The 20,244-nt window shown below is 23.0% G+C and overlaps 1 protein-coding gene across 1 annotated transcript; it reads right to left on the bottom strand.

The window, feature by feature from the left end:
- Window positions 1-9,382: 9,382 nt before the first annotated feature.
- On the bottom strand, window positions 9,383-18,327 carry LOC145841341 (somatostatin receptor type 2-like). The gene is made up of 7 exons (XM_082948703.1): window positions 18,171-18,327; window positions 14,840-14,956; window positions 14,499-14,617; window positions 14,263-14,290; window positions 12,663-12,851; window positions 11,169-11,383; window positions 9,383-9,460 (listed from the first exon to the last, which is right to left on the bottom strand). Exons 1-7 carry the CDS (start codon window positions 18,325-18,327, stop codon window positions 9,383-9,385), a joined length of 903 nt encoding a protein of 300 aa, XP_082804829.1.
- Between the last annotated feature and the right edge of the window lie 1,917 nt (window positions 18,328-20,244).

The raw sequence follows: 20,244 nt of genomic DNA, 5'->3' as shown, positions 1-20,244 counted from the left end.
AAAAAATGAAAAAAAATAATATTACTAAAATAAAACTGAACGAAAACTAACTGAATTTTGTGTTTAATAATGTCTTTAAATCTTGTTTAGTAACATAGGAACAAAAAAAATATAACTTTTAATTAACTTTTAAAAGGAGATAAACAACACTAATAGCAAACGTGTTGATATTTTAATTACAGCTTACAACCTCTAAAAAGAAAGTAAAATGTAATACACTGAAAGATTTTAACGAAAAAAAATAATAAAGTATTTTGTGCTAAAAAGGTAATTTTTATTTTATTTGATAATTTAAGTTCAAAATTGAAAACATTTCACATTTGAATAGTTAAAAAAACTATTGTAAATTTTTTTAATAATTTTAAAGAAGTGATTTTTACAATAACTGAACATAACTTTTATAAATGAAATATAAAGATAAGTACTGTAAAACTTATGCTTTCAATAAGAAAAAAAAACAATGATAATATTAACAAAAATAATTTTAACAACAACAAATTTCTTTCAATTAAAAAAAAACTGTTTTTTTTAAAACACTTGTCTAAGTCTTAACTGTAATAATAGAATGAAAACAACATTTGAAAACATAAAAAAGAAGAATTTTTCCTTGATTTGCTCAAAAAGAGATTTTTTAACATAAATTTTGCTATAAATAACTTTAGAAAAAATTATGTCTAATTACCTAAGCCAAAATTCCAACTTTTAGAAAGTTTATACATTGCAAAAACCGGCAACATAAACAAAAATGAGCTATCTGCCAGAGTGAGTTGTAGAACGTACATTGAAGTAACTGTCTTTGCTGAAAATTTAATAATTATATTTGTATTGATTTAAATTTTGAAGTATATACATAATTCTCATAGTATATGCTCAAATAAAATCGGTATAAAATTTTATTACTTATTTCATATACAAAAATGTCTTTCTAAAATATCAAAACAAAATATGTTGAGCTTTATTTTAATGAAAGGCTACATATGTCTCGTTCAAAGTAAATTTACCTATAAGAATTTAATGATATTTTAACGAAAACTTATTAAAAAATATTGAATGTATAAGTTTGTATTATATTTTTTTTGCATTTTTTTTTTGATTAGAAAGTATGATTTTTTTAATAAGTTTATGAATTTTCGAAACGCTACATTATTGTCAAAGTAAAATCAAGGGATTTCTGTTTAGTATAAAATGAAGTAAAATTTCGTCCTTAAATTGGTAAAGGTTTACAAGGTTAAGGGGTTAAAGAAATATTGATTCGAAAGTTTAGAAACACTTTATTTAAATATTTTTTTTCTATAGTTAATAACAGGCAATGTTTAATATTAAAAAAACAGTAAAAGTTAGTGCAAATTTTTTTTAAACAACGCAATTGCTCAAAACAGCTGTTTTCTTGAAACGGAATAATTATTAGGCCGGAATATGACACACTCGCTCTTAATACAGCTTGTTTTTATAATCAATACGAACGACTTTGTTGCACCTAGAGTTTCCGCAAACAAAATATTTGACATATGTTGTCATTTAAAAAAATAGATTAAGAAAGTCGAAACTAAAAGTTTTTATCAACCTACAACTGTTGTTTTTTTGCTATTAGGTCCAGACCTTGTGAGAAATCAACTAAGCTCTTTTGAATATTTTTAAACTAAACTTAACGTGTTTATAGACTATATTTTAGATGTCATACTAGTTTGAATACTTTTTTTATTGTAGATAAGTTTCTGATTGAAATTATGCTTGATTTACCTTTAATTATGTTACTTCTGAACTTAATAAAATTTTTAAAATTAAGCCAATTGTTTTTTGTTTATGGATGTTTTAAATACTTTTTATTCTAACTGATGTATCCAACAACTTAAACTATATTTTTACTTTTATAAAAAAATATGATTATTAACCTATTTGAAATACAAACAAACATTTATAAGTTGTCTAAAAACGTTTCCATGTTATCGCAATTTTTCAAAACAATTTGTTGTTTTTTAATCTAATTATAAAACTGCCTAAAAGCTTCATGTTTATATTATTCTACTACTATCGGGAAATTTAAATAAAGTTATATTTAAAAGTGAAAACTTTACTTTCAATTTTTAGTCGTGAAAAATCAGATGTTTGTTGATAAAAAAAAATTAAACTAAGATTCGTGACATTTAAAATAACATTTTCAGTTGTTGAATTTCTAAAAACAGACTTTTAATTTTTTTTCTTAATTAAGTAGTTAATAAAAGTTTATAACAGTCAATTCAACTCAACACGTCTAAATGAAATAAAAAGTTATAAATATAGTTTAAAACAAAAAGAGTAGTTTTTAAGTTTTGTGTCAAAGTTATAAGTAAACATTAAAGCTACATTAAATAAAATTCAATAAAACAGTATGAGACTTTTAAAACTTTAGACTTTTAAAACTTTTAAAACAGTATGAGACAAACTAGTTACCACCTATTCTGTGATATAAAAAACTTAATCTTCAAGTTTAACAAATTTAAAGATCTGGTTTATATGAGTTTATTGTGGGAACGGTTAAAATATGCATGAAAAGTCATATATGAAGATATTTTTGCACGAAGGGTCAATTTTGCACGAGAATAAAAAAACATAAATATATATTTAAAATTTGAAAAGATTAACCAAAAAAATTAATAGTGAAAAACGACCTAAGGGTAAGGGTTTGGGTAAACGTGGTAGTAGAAAATAAATAATTACAATAAAATATGGTACAAGGGTAAGGGTTAGGAAAACAGTAACAGTAAAAAAATAGTTAAAGTATAAAAAAATTAAATAATAATAAAAAAAATTTACCGACCAAAGGTAAGGGTTAGGGTTAGCAGTGGAAGTAAAAATAAAAAAATTGGAAATACAATAATAAATTGATAAATTTTTTTTTTTTCAATTCGTGGAATAAAGTTTTCGTGCAAAAGTGACCTTTCTGAAAAAGTTTCTCGTGCTAAAGTGACGCCATGCAAAAATTTCTTCGTGCAAAAGTGACCCTTTGTGCAAAAATTTCCTCTTAAAGGATATTTGACACCTACCCATTTTTAAGTATAGGTAAGCTTTAAACTCTTTAAAACTAGTTTTTGCGTGTAACTATTTGGTAGAGAAAACTTAGCTATGTATAAGAATTACTGAATGGACTTTATTTATTGATTTCTAAAGCTAGAATAACTACTTAGAAAGCTAAAAAATTATTGTTCTGCAATATTAATATTCTTAAGTTAGTTTACAAAAGTGTTTATTAAAACTAAATTTATCTACTTAGCTTCTAGGTGTAATTTACTGTGCTTGTGTTTATCTTTATATTATACAAAAACTATTGTTTAATAGTTATAAATTAACGCAATTGTACATACAAAAAAAAAATTAAGAATAGTCACTAAATAATATAGAAATGTCTTGAGTTGATTTTTTTTAATATCCTTAAAAGTCTTATTGTAAAGTTTCTATAAACTAAAAGTTTCTATAAATAATTTTATCAAAAAATTTCATTTAGTTAAGAATGTAACTGTTTATAGTTAATAGTACTAACAGGTTTCTTTTCCAGCAGTAATAATGAAAAACACTACCATGTTAGCGATAATCCCAACAACAGCGATTATGAAGAAAACTGCTGCGAACAAAACATCAACCGGTTTAGGATTGTATGTCGAATTTGTATCGTTCATCTCTTCCACATAATCATACATTTTTAACTTGTTGCTAGTTTAAGTTAGCAACCAGTAAAGATATAAAATAAATATAGTTTTTAGAATTTGTAAATAAATTGTTGAAAGAAAATCATAAGTTTTTATTTTCTGCTAAAGCATATTTTTGAAGTTTTACTCTACTCTAAATTTAATTTTAAATCTGTATTTAATTTGTTTTTTGACCGTTGTTTCAAATTGCTGTTATTATTAACCACTTGCAACTGATGAAGTCAGTTTAACTGTTAACGTTATTTGACCTTGTCGTTATAGTTTTATATATATCACTATTATAACATTTTAACTTTTCTTATAGTTTTGTTGTTTTAGCTAAATTGCAATGTCGTTTTTCATCTAAAGATATTTAAGCACTAGAATGAATGTTAAGTTGTATCACAGTTGTATTCAAGCTTAAAAAGAATTTATTTAGACTAATTAAATTGGTTAAAGTAGGTATAAAACATTAAAACAAAGTATGAACATTATGAATTTGCGGTAATCTGCTTAATTAATAGAAACGTTTTAATTTTTGTTTTATTGTTTTTTATTTTTTAAATGCTTTTTTGTACAGCATAGTAAAACATCTTTAATCTACACTTACTTTAAAGTATCGAACAACTGTAAATAAACAATTTGCAATTTAAATTCTAAAAGTTTGCCTTAGCTAAATAAAAATTTGAATTAAATACTAAATTTAGTTAATAACACAGTTTAAATAGTTTAAACTGTTTTACTAAAGTATAAACAAAACTAAAAATAAATTAAACAAACTATATACAATGATTAATTTTATGAGGGTTTGAATAACTTTTACCATTCTAATAAATAGTTTGTATTTTTAGTAACAATTAATATGTTTTCAACTTTTCGACAAAAACTAAATATTTGATGTTTTACACATGACTAATACTAAAATAGAGAATTAATTATATAAAAAACTTAAATATCTAAAACTTTAAAAATTTTACAGTTGTTTTGAAATTTACGTTTTTATTACTCTCTTTTAGATTTTATATTTTCTTCTTGTTTTACATCATATACATTTAGTATTTAGAAACGCTTTTTTCATAAAAAGCGTAAACATTTCATTACACTTGCTTTAGTTCATTAAAATAAAGTTCATCATTTTAGAAAAAGAGCATTAAAAGAGAAAAAAAATTGTTGAAAATTTTTAAGCAGTACCTGCTGTAAAAATAAAAATCAAATACGATTGAACTTTAAATGTCATTTTTGTAGTGAGTGCATTGCTAGAACCTGACTAATGTTTAAATAAAAATATTTTTAGAGTTTTGAAAAGCTATATAGTATAAATGTTTGTAAAAAAAAACACATATTTTAACATTTTGATAATTTAAATAGTACACTTACATTAAATTTACTGCTTAAAAATAGAGGAAGCTTATACAACGTTGGTGCTTTTGAGTTTTAAAAATTATTAAAAAAAAAACATGTGACTATCAGTTAGTGTAAGTATAAACATATTAAGATTACATTAAATTTAGTTTGTAGTTACTTTAATATTCTATATTTGTGTTTTTATTTACATAATTTAATAATCAATCATTCTATTGTGTTACGTATTCGGCTACTTTTATAGTAACTACTAAATAATGATAATTTCGACAAAACCAAAATTAAGAAGTTTAGTTATCTATAAACTATTTTTAACTTTTTCATACCATACAAACAAACCCGCCTTCTTTATTTTTAGTTTAGTTTAGTTACAAAAAAACGTATTTGAATGCCCTCTTATTTACTATATACTTATATATTAAAAAAACTAAAATACACAAAATAGACTATTGCTTGGAACAGCTATTTCTGCGTTTAATACGCGTCTTCAGCCAAGTTTTATTGAATGATATATATCTTTTATATATATATCTAATTTTAAATAATAGATAAACATTAAAAATTTACAAATATATGCCTTTTTAGTACAAGTAACTTTTGTTTATTTACTAATAATAAAAAGTTAAGTTTTATCTTATTCATGCTACTTTTTTGTCATATTTTTAGCAAAGTTTTAAACTAATGGCTTTTGAACATAATCTTTTGAAAACTATAAAAACTTGATAAATAAAAAGAATGTGTTTATAGTATAAAGTATTTTTTTTTTAATTTATAGAAAAACACTAAAAAAGTTAATACGAAAGTTGCACGAATACATATACTAAATTGAAAAAACGTTGCTACATCATCAAAAATTTTTTAACACTAACAAAAACCTCATGAGTATTACAGTATGTATTTTATTAAGAAAAATATTAAAATAGTCTTATTATAAACGTTTTAATTGAAAAAAAAAAAAAAAAAAAAACATAAAGAGCATTTTCTCTATATTTTTTATTTATATTTTTACTATTTTCTCTAGTGATCATTTAACTATTTGTAAAGCTGTACTAAAGTTGTGTACAAATTTAAATTATTGAAATTAATGAGTAGTTATAAAAAAAATATACATATAGTATAAAATCAACGCAAGGTACTTAGAATATTAAGATTATAAAAGTTAAAATAACTTTAACAAATAATCGTAAGAACTTTGCACAAATAAATCCTTATAAATGTTTCAAAAAACTGTTTATTTTGATTATGTTTAAAAATACTTAATGTGACTAATATTCAATTAAGAATGGGATAGTTTAAATAAAAACCATTATAAAGTAATAAAATTATTTAGAAAAAATTAACTTGTACGTTTATGAAACATGCTTTTAATCAGAGGTAATCATGTTCAACATCAATAAAAACAGGAAAGTAGCATGTAATGTGTAGAAATGTTTCCTATGGCTTACAAGTAACATGCATGTAGATTTGTTGAAAACTTTTGCAGCAATCGATCGACCACCCCGCATTTAACTTTTGTTTTCAAAAATACATTTTTTTAAAGTATTTAATGTTTCAGCAATATAACAGTAAAACTTTTGCGTCGGTAAACAATTGATGCAACGTAATTAATTATGTTTTATCATTTACTATGTTTTATCATTTATTGTTTTTAATTAAAAGTTTATCATTACCTTGTGCGAACTAAGTTTTTGTTTTAAGATGAATAAAAAATGCATTTTATACGCAGTTATACAAATTTTTGTTAAACAATTCAAAAGCGCTTTAACTATTTTTTAAAAACATTCTAATACTACATTATGCTAAGATTTGTTTCTCTTTTAGAACAAAAATGTTTATCATCAGTAGTTTAACTGTCATACAATTTATACAAAATTAAATAAAAATGATTTTATCCAAGTTGAAATTTAGGGTACGAATTCTTATGGCCTTGAATTAAAGTATTTTACTGCAAACTAAAGTAGTAAACATGTACTCTACTACATTGTGCTTAAGTTCTATTGATTTCTGCAGACTGCTTGCAAATATAAAAGTTTACTTATTGCTCATATATTCAAGTCTAAAATGTTTAAAGTACAAACACATTTACAATTCTTGATGTGCCATAAATTTTATTCAACTTATTTGACTTATGATACTTTTGACAAGTATACACATTTGAATACACATGACCATATGCCATCTTTATATAGAGTCAAGCTGATTTATTGAGTTTACCAGTTTTTTTTTTAAATAAACTAAGAAAAATATCAAACGTAGCAACATTCTTATAGTAACATCAAGAAACTTCTTTTTATTGATTTAATAATTACAATAGCTGTTAGTCATACAAAGGTAAAACGAAGATAGTTTGAAAAGAACTGTTCAATGTAATAAAATTAAAAAGTTAAACTTTGTACATATTTTCTAAACTACACGTGTAAGTTTTTTCTTTTACTTTATAGAAAACTATTAATATTATTAATTATTATAAATTAAACTGTAATCAAAAAGTTGTAACATACCCAGTTATTTTAAAGCAACTTTAAATGGTATAAAATTCTAGTGATAGCAAGAAATACTAGTAGAAATAATTTTTAAATCGTTTTCAATAGTTTAGACATTATCACTGTGGATTATTTCTGAAGTTATTAAAACAAATTACAATAAAGTTAACAATCTAGACTAGAAACAAAGTTTAAATTCTCTACAATAAAATTTATTCCTCTTTACACAGGGCCCTATAACTAATATTTTTGAGCGCTGTTTTGTTATTTATTAAACAGTTAAATTTAACAAAAGGGTTGATCATGCCAATTCGATCATCAGACCACAAGTTTCGGTAGACTGAGACCGGTTTCGTCCTTATTAGGACTCATCAGTCTGATGAGTCCTAATAAGGACGAAACCGGTCTCAGTCTACCGAAACTTGTGGTCTGATGATCGAATTGGCATGATCAACCCTTTTGTTAAATTTGAGCTTGTCTCACGGCAAACGAAAGTCCGGACTTGTTCTGCAGACTTTCGCCGATTTTGTTGATTAAACAGTTAAACGAAATAGTTAAATATAATGTAAAACAGAATGTTTTTTCCTGTTTTTTTTTTAAATAAAACTTCTAAAATTAAAAAATGATGTAATTTTGTATTATACAATACATCTTCATCAGCTTAAATTTGTTCAACATTTGTTTCTTATTGTTTAAAACTAAATAGTAAACTATAAAAATTTAAAAAAAATAGAAAAGGATTACTCTATCAATACAAGCTGTTTAAAACCTGAAATAAGTTATTTTTTTATAAACTATATGTTCTACCTTGTAGGGGCGTAGCGTAGATAGGGAAACTGGAGCATGCGTGCTTCTTAAAATTACAGAAGAAAAAAGTATAGTCTGTAGTACTTTGTACAATAATTTTACTAAATCGTATTCTAGTTTCTGGTTTTAATAAAAGTTGCTAGTCATATAAAAAAGTAAGTGAAAAATATAAATTAATATGTTAGTTTCATTATGACGAATCTTAGTTTAAATTTGTCTGGCATCAACTACAAAAAACAAATGCATTTAACTAAGTAAAATTATTCAGTGAACTTTAGTTAATGTCTTATAAATTAAAAAAAATAGTTAAAAGGTTAGGTTGCCACAAATAGTAGTTTTCTAAATTCAGAATATAAAAAGTATATTGTTTTTTACATCTAGTTTGCTATGCTTCCAGCAAAACATTTTAACTGCAGGAAAAACTTAAATCAATATACTTAGACAACCTTATTTAATAGGGGCCTTCTTCTTTTTAAAACAAAGTCACATGACTATCCAAGTTGGTATCTGTCGGAAACAATGCTTAGATGGTTTATTATTAAAATTATTTTTGATCTATTGTTACCTTTTGTTAGATATAGTATTTGTTAAACTTACCAATTTATACTAATAACAAAAATTGCCTATAAAAACTTAGTTTCGAAACAAAACTTGTAATAATTTTAAAAGCTCTTTAGAATTTAAAGATTTTTATAAAATTATTACAATTTGAATTTTTTTCTTAGATATGCCATGCAATACTGCGCAAAAGGTATTTGTAGTTGAGTCTTATTTTCGACAAATTTTATTATTTTTTTTTTTTTTTCTAAAAACAGTTGAGAAGTCTTTAGTTTACTATTTATACAATTATTCACAGATATGTCGACATGCTCAGAACTATTGAAACACTTCACAACTGAAATAAACATTTTAATATTAAAAAACATTTACGACTACAGAAATCATTATCGACAGTTTTTTTGTGGTTCAAATGTGCTTATTTCGAGCATATGTTTAAAGCACTAAGTCCAGCGGTCATCAAAAACTTCATGATTTAAAACACTATATGTTTAAATTGATAAAAGAAATTCAGATTTTATCAATATCTGAAAATATTTCCACGGGAGTCATTTCAGTTTCGTATCCGCATATTGCAAATTCAGGTCTCTGTTTTAGTTTTGAATAATAATCAAAAAAATTTTTTTTTTTTTTTTTTTAATTTGTACTTTTTCTTTTTTCAATTTATTAGGACTTTGAACTTATTTTTAACAGTAATCTTAAAGATAACGTAAATTAACACAATTTCAAGGCAATTGTAATTAAATACAAAATGTTACTCGATATATACATTCTTTACTGTTGAGTTTACAGAGGACTTAAAACTTTACTATAAAACATTAAAAGTAACAAGAAGGTGTTTAAATATATAAAAAAAAATTACAAAACTTTTTGTCATACCAATAAAGGGTGGGTTCTTGAAAATAAATAACTATTAGACTAATTTTATTTATTAACGGTAATAAAAGTTGTTTTAGTGCAGGGTTTTTCAAAATGGGCTATTTTGTCTTTCAGGTTAAAATAGCTGGAAAAAAGTTGAAATATAATGTAGGTAGTTAACTTATAAACAGCCGATTACTACTTAAACTGTTCCAAATTGGGTGACTATATAAATGAGTTTAGAAAAATCAGTTTTACAATATAAGGTAAAATTGATTAAAATTACTTTATATTTTTTAGTATGTAAGTTAGATATGCATAGTTTTAATAAAATTTAAAAATATATATACCATCGTAAAATTTAAAAATGATTAAAAATTGTTAAATTTGGTTTTAAAGCTTTTGTTTTTTTACTGTCTGAAAATAAAACTCGTAAATAAACTTTACATTAAGCTTTAATTACAGAGTACAGTTAATATTCAAACGTGTTTTCAACTTAAAGTTTAACTATATTTCTCTATGGTTAAAATAGCTTTTTTATTACCTTTTTCTTTGAATAATTGTGTCTGTATATAATCTTTTTATTTTTATAGCTTTTAAGTAGAACTTTTTCTTTATCGTTATTGTTCGGATGTTCGATAACTTCACATTTGGTCTTCGACAAACTCTACATTTATTATTGTCTTTTTAAAACCACTTTTTAATTGTTTAAACTTTAGATTTTAAAAAATGATGTAAACAGATTTGAAAAATTAGTTTATAATTTCTAACTAAAATAACTGAACAAACTTTAATCTTATTTATAAAGGTATAAATTTTAATGAATGTTTGGTGTAGTTTTTAAGTTTGTTTTATTTTTTTTTCAAGAAATCTGTTTAGTGAAAAAATTATTTTGAAATCACTTCAATTAGTTAACGGTAGTTTTCTAAGCACTTATTTTATAGTAAACTTCTGAAAGAAAAATTTCTTTATATACACTCTTTTAAGAAGTCTTTCAAAAACTCAAATAAAGATTTTTGTTTTGATTATATCAAGTTTCAGGATAAACAACAAAAAAATTAATATATTTTTAAAATATTATGTTTAGACTAATTATGATAATATAGTAAAAAATAAAACGAGAAAAAAAATATTTTTGTACCTAAACAATAAAATAAACACGTTTAGCAATATTAAAAACAGTCATAAGCACTAAGTTTTTAAAAATTTAATTTTTAGATTTAAATTTTAGATTTTTATAATTTTAGATTTTTAGTTTATAAATTTATAATAAAGTAGTTTAAAAAAAAATTAAGAAATATTTAGAATGCTCCGAACAATCATTAAAAAAAAAATTTAAGCTGTGCTCTTTTTAAATTAAACTATATAAAATATACATAACAGTTCTTTAAACATGTTATTTTAAAGACCACACTATAGACAAGATATTTTAACTCACTTGTCTGCATTTTTTCAAAGAAGTACCGGACATCTTTTTAATGGCTTTGTTAGGTAACAAAGCACGTTTAGTGTTTTTCACGCTTTCTTGCAATCTCTCTTTGAAATTGTGGCCTAGGAAAGTATACAGCAAAGGGTTAATAGCAGAGTTGGCATATGCCATGGCAGTGAAAACTTGTACTAAGTAGTCGCATGTTTTGAAGGTTAAGGAAGTTCCTGTTTTACAATAAAATGTTTGCTGCAAGTTATATTAAATTAAACTTTAAATTATATGGAGCTATATATATATATAACCCTGTCAAACATTTTTTTAAATATTTTTAAAATTTAAACGTTTTTTATTTAACTAACTACAAAATTAAAACTTGAATAATTTTGTTTGCTAAAAAGCAACAGATTAAAGCGTTTTTTATTTTCTTAAACATGTTTTTAAGAAAATTTTTCAAAGTTTTCAAAAGTTTAAAGTTTTCCAGTATAAACATTTTAAAACTTAGTCGAACAGTAAGTTTCTAATGATTAGATAAAATTTTAACTTTATAAAAATTAGCATACTGAGCTTGTAATTATATATTCTAACTCTTTTTTAAGCTCAAAGTTAAAATATTAGTTTATGCTTATTAAGTTCGACATATAATTAATAGCTTTATTAAGTAAATTTGTTTGGTAAATTATTAAAGCTTTTTATTCAAATACGGTTTTTTAGAACTTTAAATTACGTATTATACTATTAATACTCAGGCTAAAAAACGATCGATATCTAGCTTTATACTGTAATATTACCATTAAAAAATATTAGATTACTTTTAAGAAGAAAAAAAAAGATATTTTTAAAGTAAACATTTTTTTATGAACTTAAAACAAACTAGATATGGGTTTCATATTAATAAAAAACTAAAACTTAGTTTAGATTTTAATTATCTGTCAAAATATTTTTTTATGTAAACTTGCTGTTATTTGTTTCCCGAAAAATGTTGTAACTAAAAAATAAATTATAATACTATTGTTTTTTCTATTTTGAAAAAATACATAAAATAATGTTTAATAAATCAAGTATTGTTTTTGATTTCGAACTTTTTAAATAGAAATTTAAAACACTTACAGTATAATTTATGTTCTTTCCCTCTTATGATAAAAAGTAAAAAGTAAACATTAATTTTAAATTTTTGAAACTTTGTTTTACAATGAAACGTATTTTGAAACATGCCTATTAATCATTATAATAATATTTATTGTTAAGTTTCATAAGGATTTGTATTTGAAAAATTATGTATTAAATTTTTAGCGGTTTTTTACTTTACTAGATGTACTATAAAGAGTAAGTGAAGATTAAACTTTTAAAATTAACTATTTTGCATTTAATTGGTTATACTTATAAAGTATATACTTTGTGTGTCTTACAGTAATATGTATACGTTTACCTAGACTTAAAGCATTTAAATTTACTTAAACTATTTAAATTTACTTAAAGAATTTAAATTTATCTAACTTGTCTTACCTTTCATACGGATCATGTCCAATACAGAGTACGGGAACCAGCAAATCAAAAAACAAACGACCAATACTGCCACCATGCGTGTTACCCTTTTCCTCACAATTTTTGATTTTCCTCCGCTAGTTGTCGTACTTTGTGACATTTTCTCCTCACTTACACGTAATTTGTGAAGAATGAATAAATAACTGATTGCTGTTAAGTAGTATTGTTTGTGTTATTTGTCATTATTTTCAATATATATTTTTGCTATTTATTATAGCTCAATAACTATTAGACTAATAAGACAACTATGTGCAACTAACTATATAATTATTCATATTCATATATATAAATTAAGATAACCATTTTGTGGAACTCAATTACATTCATATTGTAAAACTGTTTTTCTTTCGTCGAAACTGTAGAAATAAGGATTAAATTTTTTTAAATTAAATGGTCCTTTGAAGTTTTTATTTTAAAAATTAAAATTGTTTTGTTCTAACGTTTGGTATTTCGATATTTTCTAATTCAGAAAACTTATAAACTAAAAATATTGTACTTATATAAATTTCTATATTTTGTCTTCTTGTTATCAATTAAACTCTGTATTCAATGCAAAAAAAAAACTAAAGATATCATTTTAATGTACTTTATATAAACTTCTATTTTAAAATTTGTTAATTTTATATTCTTTTTCAAAACAAAAGTACAAAAAATTTAAACATATGTTTATACAATTAAAACACAATAATAACTATGCATGAAATATATTTTTGTCAAGAAAAGTTTAGAAAACTATATATTTTCATTATCTTGAAAAATACTTTGTATAAAAATTGTACAAAGACATGATATCTTTTTAAAAGGTTTGTAAATTATACGCTTTTAAAATCCTAACTCACAAAGACTTTGAAATAAATAGTTTACGTCGAGCTGCTTACAATAGATCATGTTATTTTTAAATATTGAAAATAGTATATTTTACATAAAGAAACTGAATGTTTTTTTCAAGTATAACTGTTGTAACTATAGACAGGCATTAATCAAAAATTTCCTGTTTGAATTCAGTAGATTTTTAAATCAAAACTTTCTAAAAATAACTTTTAGAGATAGTTTTTTAGGTGTTTAAATGGTTAATGCAACAATTTTCCTATTTTTATAAATGTACGAGTTCAAATAAAGTTATACTTAAATAAGGACTAGAAAAAGTATATAATCCATATAAGTAAATATTTAGGTTTAAATAGATAAATTAATCGATATAGGTTAAGTAATTGTTCTATTTTATTTTTAGGAAAATTGTTACGAATAGTCTTAGTTTTCCGCGTAATTTTTCAAAATTTTACTAAAAATATAAAACAATTTTTTTAAAGAAAAATTGAAGCGAAACTTATAAAATTAAGCACGGATCTTTAATAGCTTTTTTCTGGTGCATAACTTATTTAAAACATATATAAAAAAACATTTTATTTTTTTTCCTTAAATTTATTTGAGATCAATTATTTCCTCAACACAATTCCTATTGAATAAATAATAGACAATTTAATCAATAAATAGAAAAATATATTTGCTCCAATTACGATGTTAGTTAGTTTTTTTTTTAGTTTTTCTATGAGATTCAAACAAAGCTTCGTAAATGAAAACTGATCATTCTGTTTGTTGTTTTTAAACTAAATTCAATGTGTGATATGAAACTTGAATTATAAAAAAAAAAAACATGCTGTTAATTAAATTTTGTAACGAGGAAATGAAAGCTTAAAATATATGAAATGTTAAGCTCGTAATTATTTTATTTTTTGTATTAAGAAAGTTCAATTGATTTTATTTGAGATAATGTATAAATTTTGTGTAAATTCTTACCTGCCGAGTTCTAGTAATGTATGCCACAGCTATGTACCGGTCAATACTCATTGCTGTAAGAAAAAACACGCTTGCTGTGTAATTAAGTGTTTGAAAAGTTCTTGCAGCTTTGCACAACCCTTTAATGTTATTTGTTTAATATAAATTTTATAAATTTTTTCGTCGTAAGCTTTAGATAATTTTACCAAGTTTTTTAATACTAATACATAATTACTTTATCTTCTAAAAACTCTAATGATTTTTCTAAATTACGAAACGGTAAAAGCTTTTAAAAAAACAACATAAACTTCAATATTTTAATTGATTTAAATTTAGTTGCAGATACGAAAAAATCAATTTACCTAAGCCAAATATCCAACTGTTAGTAAGTTTATACATTGCAAAAAACGGCAACATAAACAAAAATAAGCTATCTGTCAGAGTTAGTTGTAAAACGTACATTGAAGTAACTGTCTTTGCTGAAAATTTGATAAAATTATATTTAAAAGTTAATTTGCAATAAATAAATTAATTTACAGAAAACATTAACAATTTATTTTCCAAATTAACAGTATAGTATTGAACAAAAGAAGTATAAACTAATGATAAGTAAATGCATACAATATACCTATGTAATTAACGATTTACTTGTTATTTCTAAAACTAAACGGAACTATAGTTGTAAAATATAATTTGTTTTTATGTTTAACAACCTTTTATCAACAATAAATTAACTTCCTTTTTTTTATACACTATTTATCTCTTCAAAGTTTTTGAGATTAAATATGCTATAAAGTGTAATTTAGCTACGTAGTCAGATAAAAACGCAAAAAAAGTATAATGTCAGATTTTATTTAAAGCTTTGTGAATTTTTTTTTAAACTATACCAATTTTAAATATAAAAGAAATAGTCTCCAAAAAACTATATTAAAGCTTAGTCATAAACTTTTAAAACTTTGGATTTTTTACTAAAAAAGACTTATCCTCCATACTTTGTATAAAGACTTTTATATTAAATTGATTTAACCAAAAAGTAGTTAAATAATATTTAATAATCAAGTCTCAATATGTATAAAAAAGACGGAAAATGTACTTTTATAAATCTATTGCGAGTCTACCTTGAAGTATATTCGATAAAAAATTTATTAGGAAAATTTAAGCACATGCATTTATTTAATGACAACATATGTATGTCCCTTTAATGTATAATTAAGTTTTTATAAAAGCTTCTGCTATGACATTATTCAGAAATATAATGTTTCTATTCATTTCAGTAATGACATTTAAGTTTAATAAAATTTATATAAGAAGAATGCAACTTATTCAACTTTAAAAAAGTTAAATTTGTATTATATATTCTTACTTTTTATTCTGAAATTTATTGATTATTTATTTCCATAGTTGTTGCAGAAAAGTAATTTTTATTCTAAAGTAAAGCAGAAATATTGATAAAATATTTGATTAAAAAACTTTTTTTTTTCAATTTTTATATAACTTTACGTGTAGTAATATCTTATTTTTTAATTAATTAAATGAGCAATAACGAGTTTATTTCCTTACTAAACGTAAGTTGAGCTGAATTAGTGCTTAAAAATCTAAGAAACATATAATAAAAAACTTATACTGGCTTATTTTTAATGAATAAAGGTGAATTAAAAAAAAAAAAGTTTTTTATCTAAATTTTTTTGTTTAAAGATTTACTTTACTTCATAATTTTTCAAATTCATTTTAGATTATGTTAACTTTCTTAATAGAAAAGTTAGCTTGTTACAGCGTAAAACATTATAACATATATTTAATTTAAGGTTCTTCATACAATGTTTAAACTTAATTTTTGGAAGTAGTTGTATTTAATTAGAGTATATCATTTTTATACTGTGTTTTTTTTATTTTTTACTATTGCTTCTTAACACTTTTTATCTTCTTTTTTGTTTGTTAGCAAAAAAAAAGGAGATATTTTTAAAACATACAAGCATATCGTGTAGGATTTAAAAACGGTGGATACCTGAAAACAAATAAGTTTATTAATTATCGTCAACTATGCTTAGAAAATACTTTGTCTCGTCATTACTTCGACTTATTTACTAATAGAAAAATAAGCGACAGTACAAAAATTTATAACTATTGTTATAAAGTCTTTTATTGAATAATGCTGAGTGAACAATCTAACTTAGCAATTTCGAATTTTTAAAAAAGCAACTGCTAACAGCTGTTTAGACATGGTGATATAATTGACAAGGCCGGAAAATGATAAATTTATTTTTGTAGAATTTATTTAAAAAAACGGGAGACTAATTAAAATAACTTCTACGATCGAGAACCTTTAGGACCAGTTGTCATTAAAATAGGGAGGATTAAGTGTGGAGATAATTAAGTGCTAATGTATACATTATTTGACATTAGAATATTTCTTAGACCTAATCTCAAGAGAATTAAGGTCGCGAGTTTCAAATGACTCTTCATGAAAAATATATTTTTTTTCAAATATTTTTTGTTTATGTATACTTGCAGTTGTTTAAAAGTCTAAAATTTAAACATCAATCAAAAAAATAAACAGAACATTAATATTAGTTTAATTATGAAACTTGAAATAGGTACACAGCAGTAATTCAAATCCAATAATTTTATATGCTACTATATCAACAACAAAAGTATTTTAATCTTTTAATATCAATTTTTTTGTGTTTTATAAATAAAAAACAATTACTTAAGTATTTTGCATATTTAACAAAACAAAATTGCATAAGTTAAGTTAGTAAGCTATAGTAAAATATAAGCAATATGAAGTTTATAAGTCTCGGTAAAAAAAAAAAAACAAAAACAAAAATGAAATATAGATGGTATCAGTTTTCTTAAATTAATACTACGTAAAAAGAACGAGTTTTGGTATATCAGTTTTGAAAATGATTTTTTAATTTTAATATTACTTTTCTTACTTTTTCTTTTTAAACTTTTTAGCAGTTTTTGTACTAATACAGTCTTTTTTGCAGTCTTAAAAAGTGACAACACATCTTTAAGCTTTTTTAAATTTGTTCATTAAATGTAGTTTATTTAGGCTGTCCGAATAGAATAAATAATATCTTAAAATATTCATAGTTTTTCTTCACTTTGAAAACTTTGATATTAACAAGTTGTTTTTATACTATTAACCTACTTGATTTTTATTTTAATATCTTTATAATAAAAGAGACAGATAATAGCAGTAATTTTGCTACCTTGCAAAAATCGACTAGCTTTGAAAAAGCTTATTCGAGTGAACACAGTAAACTTAGTCATGTTGGTACTTTTGCACATAAAGTTTTTTTAAAATCTAAGTTTTTTCTGTTAGTAAGCTCCCATATTTTTTTCATAAAATTACTAACATGCTTTCAATCATTTTTATAAATTTATTTATAAAATTAAATTAATAAAACATAAAGTATTTACAACGCATTAGTAAGTATGATAAATATCAATTAATAAATAAATTTATACTATCCAAATTATAGGTGTTGTCTATAAACTTTATAAAACAGTTTTTATACATTTATAAAAACACTTCGTGTATGTTAAATGAATATTTTATAACTATTAATCATATTAATGAACTATATTTTTATTTTTTTGCATATGCTTAAATTCTCAGCTTAATTCTAATTAAACAACTTTTATAGACTAATATGGGCATACTTTGTAACGGTTTTTAAAACTAACCGGTTTCTTTGCCCATGATTATAATGAAAAACACTACCATGTTAGCGATAATTCCAACAACAGCGATAATGAAGTAAACTGCAGCGAGTGAAACATCAATCGGTCGAGGATTGTATGTAGTATTTGTATCATTCAGCTCTTCCAACAAACCATGCATTTTTAACTTGTTTATTGTTTTAGTATATTCGCGTAGTACTAAAAACAAAGCAAGTGTTGAGCAGCAGTTAAATTAGTCAAATTATAACTAAAAAAAGCTAATACTAACTACAGATCACATGTTGTCGGATATTATAGTAAATGTATATAATTTATTCAAATGTGTTTTTAATGCATTTAAGAAAAATTGATATCACATTTTTTGTTTAAGAAGTAAAAAAAAAACTATAAATAAATTTTTTAACTCAAATGAAAAAAAAAAATAATAATAAACTAAATACATTACTAAAAGACCTCAAGTTTAAACGATATTATTAAACTAATTGAGCAAAAAAAACTGAACATTTGATTTTAATAAATGTTTTGCTTTTTATACTTTTCACGTGTTGTGTTCATATACAATACTTTGAAAGTTTTGTCAATAGAACACTATATTTTCACAGTGGCACTTTTTTCTGATTTATGCAACACTCTCATATTAGCATGCAAACTTTCATGCTGCGAATTCCCAACCCCGTGATACAAAGTTCAGGTCATTAATTTAGTAGCTTTTCGCCCCTGCGGCCTTTTCATTAATTATTTAGTGTAAAAAAGTTTGTGTATATCTCTATGATTAGAAACATCGTTTTATACACAAACAAAGCATTTTTGCTTAAATTTTTTTTTTTTTCGAATATAAAACATTTTTGTTTAGTATTTAAGAACAAACCTAAAACAAATTATAATGGTTTTCAATAAACAGTAGTTTTAATTTCCTTTGTAGGTATTAATTTGTTATACAACCATAATATACACAAACATAATAGAAATTTAATAAAAGAAAACTTTTAAATTGTCAAAAAGATGCATACTTCTCTAATACCTTAATTTTATGGTATACAAAAAAAAGCATTTATAACATTTTGTTATTCTTAGTTAACTTCTTAATTAACTTAATTTATTTATTTTTACTTCTTTTTAACAGCTCGCATTTCCAAAGTTGGGTTATCTTAATCATATAACATGAGTTCTTGTAAAAAATATCTTATTTCTTTCGTGAAGAACTTTGTTTTTTTTTTACTTTTTGTTTTTAACTCTTGAACTGAAACCGTACTCAAACTACTGGTCGGTCAGAAAAACATTACTAAACGAAAGTATAAGTTTAAAGTATTGTTTTGTGATGTGGAAGTTAATTTCTATTTTTGAAACAATTTAAACACAATATACAAACTCTTTCTAACAGTAGTTAGATTATAATTTTAATGGCCTCGGACTTTAATAATTTAAAGCTTGTTAGGAACTAAAAACATAACATTTAAAACTAAGATAAGAAAGAATATACATCTTATTAGAAAACATTAGTTTTTTCATTAAATTCTATTGACTATGCAAAAAATACTTTTCTTTTGAAATTTTTTTAGGAAAACTGGTTAACATACTAAATACTTAACTAAATAAATGACTTAAATTAATACAAAAAGCAAGGTAATTTTTAGCTACCATTTTATGTATTTATAATTTAAAAAATTTGTGCAATCTTATCAAAATTCATAATAAACAGGCTTTAAGAGTTGTGATAAACAAAAGTATCTGAAATTTAATCAGTAAAAGTATTTATTCTCATTGCATATTATTTAAAAATATTTTAGGAAACAAATTACTACAAAAATGATTTGTTGTAACAAAGATTCATTATTACTGTCAAAGATCTAGTGGTTGAAAAGTTGAACAACAGTTTTTATTGTAATCAATAAAAATAATATTTTAATTAAAAAACTGAAATACAACGGATTTTGATGAATAAGAACTGTATTTTGATTGGATATAAATAAATTAAAGAGTTGTTTGTATATATGTAAGTTTAAAGTTAATCAAACCAACAATAATAGAAAATGTTTAGATAAAACAAAATTGTAATAGTATATCTTAGGTCTTTTTT

This window comes from Thalia democratica, chromosome 7, assembly GCF_965202585.1.
Source record: "Thalia democratica chromosome 7, ktThaDemo2.hap1.1, whole genome shotgun sequence".
NCBI lineage: Eukaryota > Metazoa > Chordata > Thaliacea > Salpida > Salpidae > Thalia > Thalia democratica.
Note: the sequence above shows the minus strand (reverse complement) of the source record. Positions and strands in the feature narration are given on the sequence as shown.

Excerpts from the sequence above, each read along its gene's own strand:
- LOC145841341 (XM_082948703.1), bottom strand. The coding sequence starts at position 18,327 with ATGCATGGTTTGTTGGAAGAGCTGAATGATACAAATACTACATACAAT. Across the intron at positions 11,384-12,662 it reads GGACATGATCCGTATGAAAG|GAACTTCCTTAACCTTCAAA; the intron begins GTAAGACAAGTT and ends ATTGTAAAACAG. Across the intron at positions 9,461-11,168 it reads CTTTGAAAAAATGCAGACAA|AGACCTGAATTTGCAATATG; the intron begins GTGAGTTAAAAT and ends AAACTAAAACAG.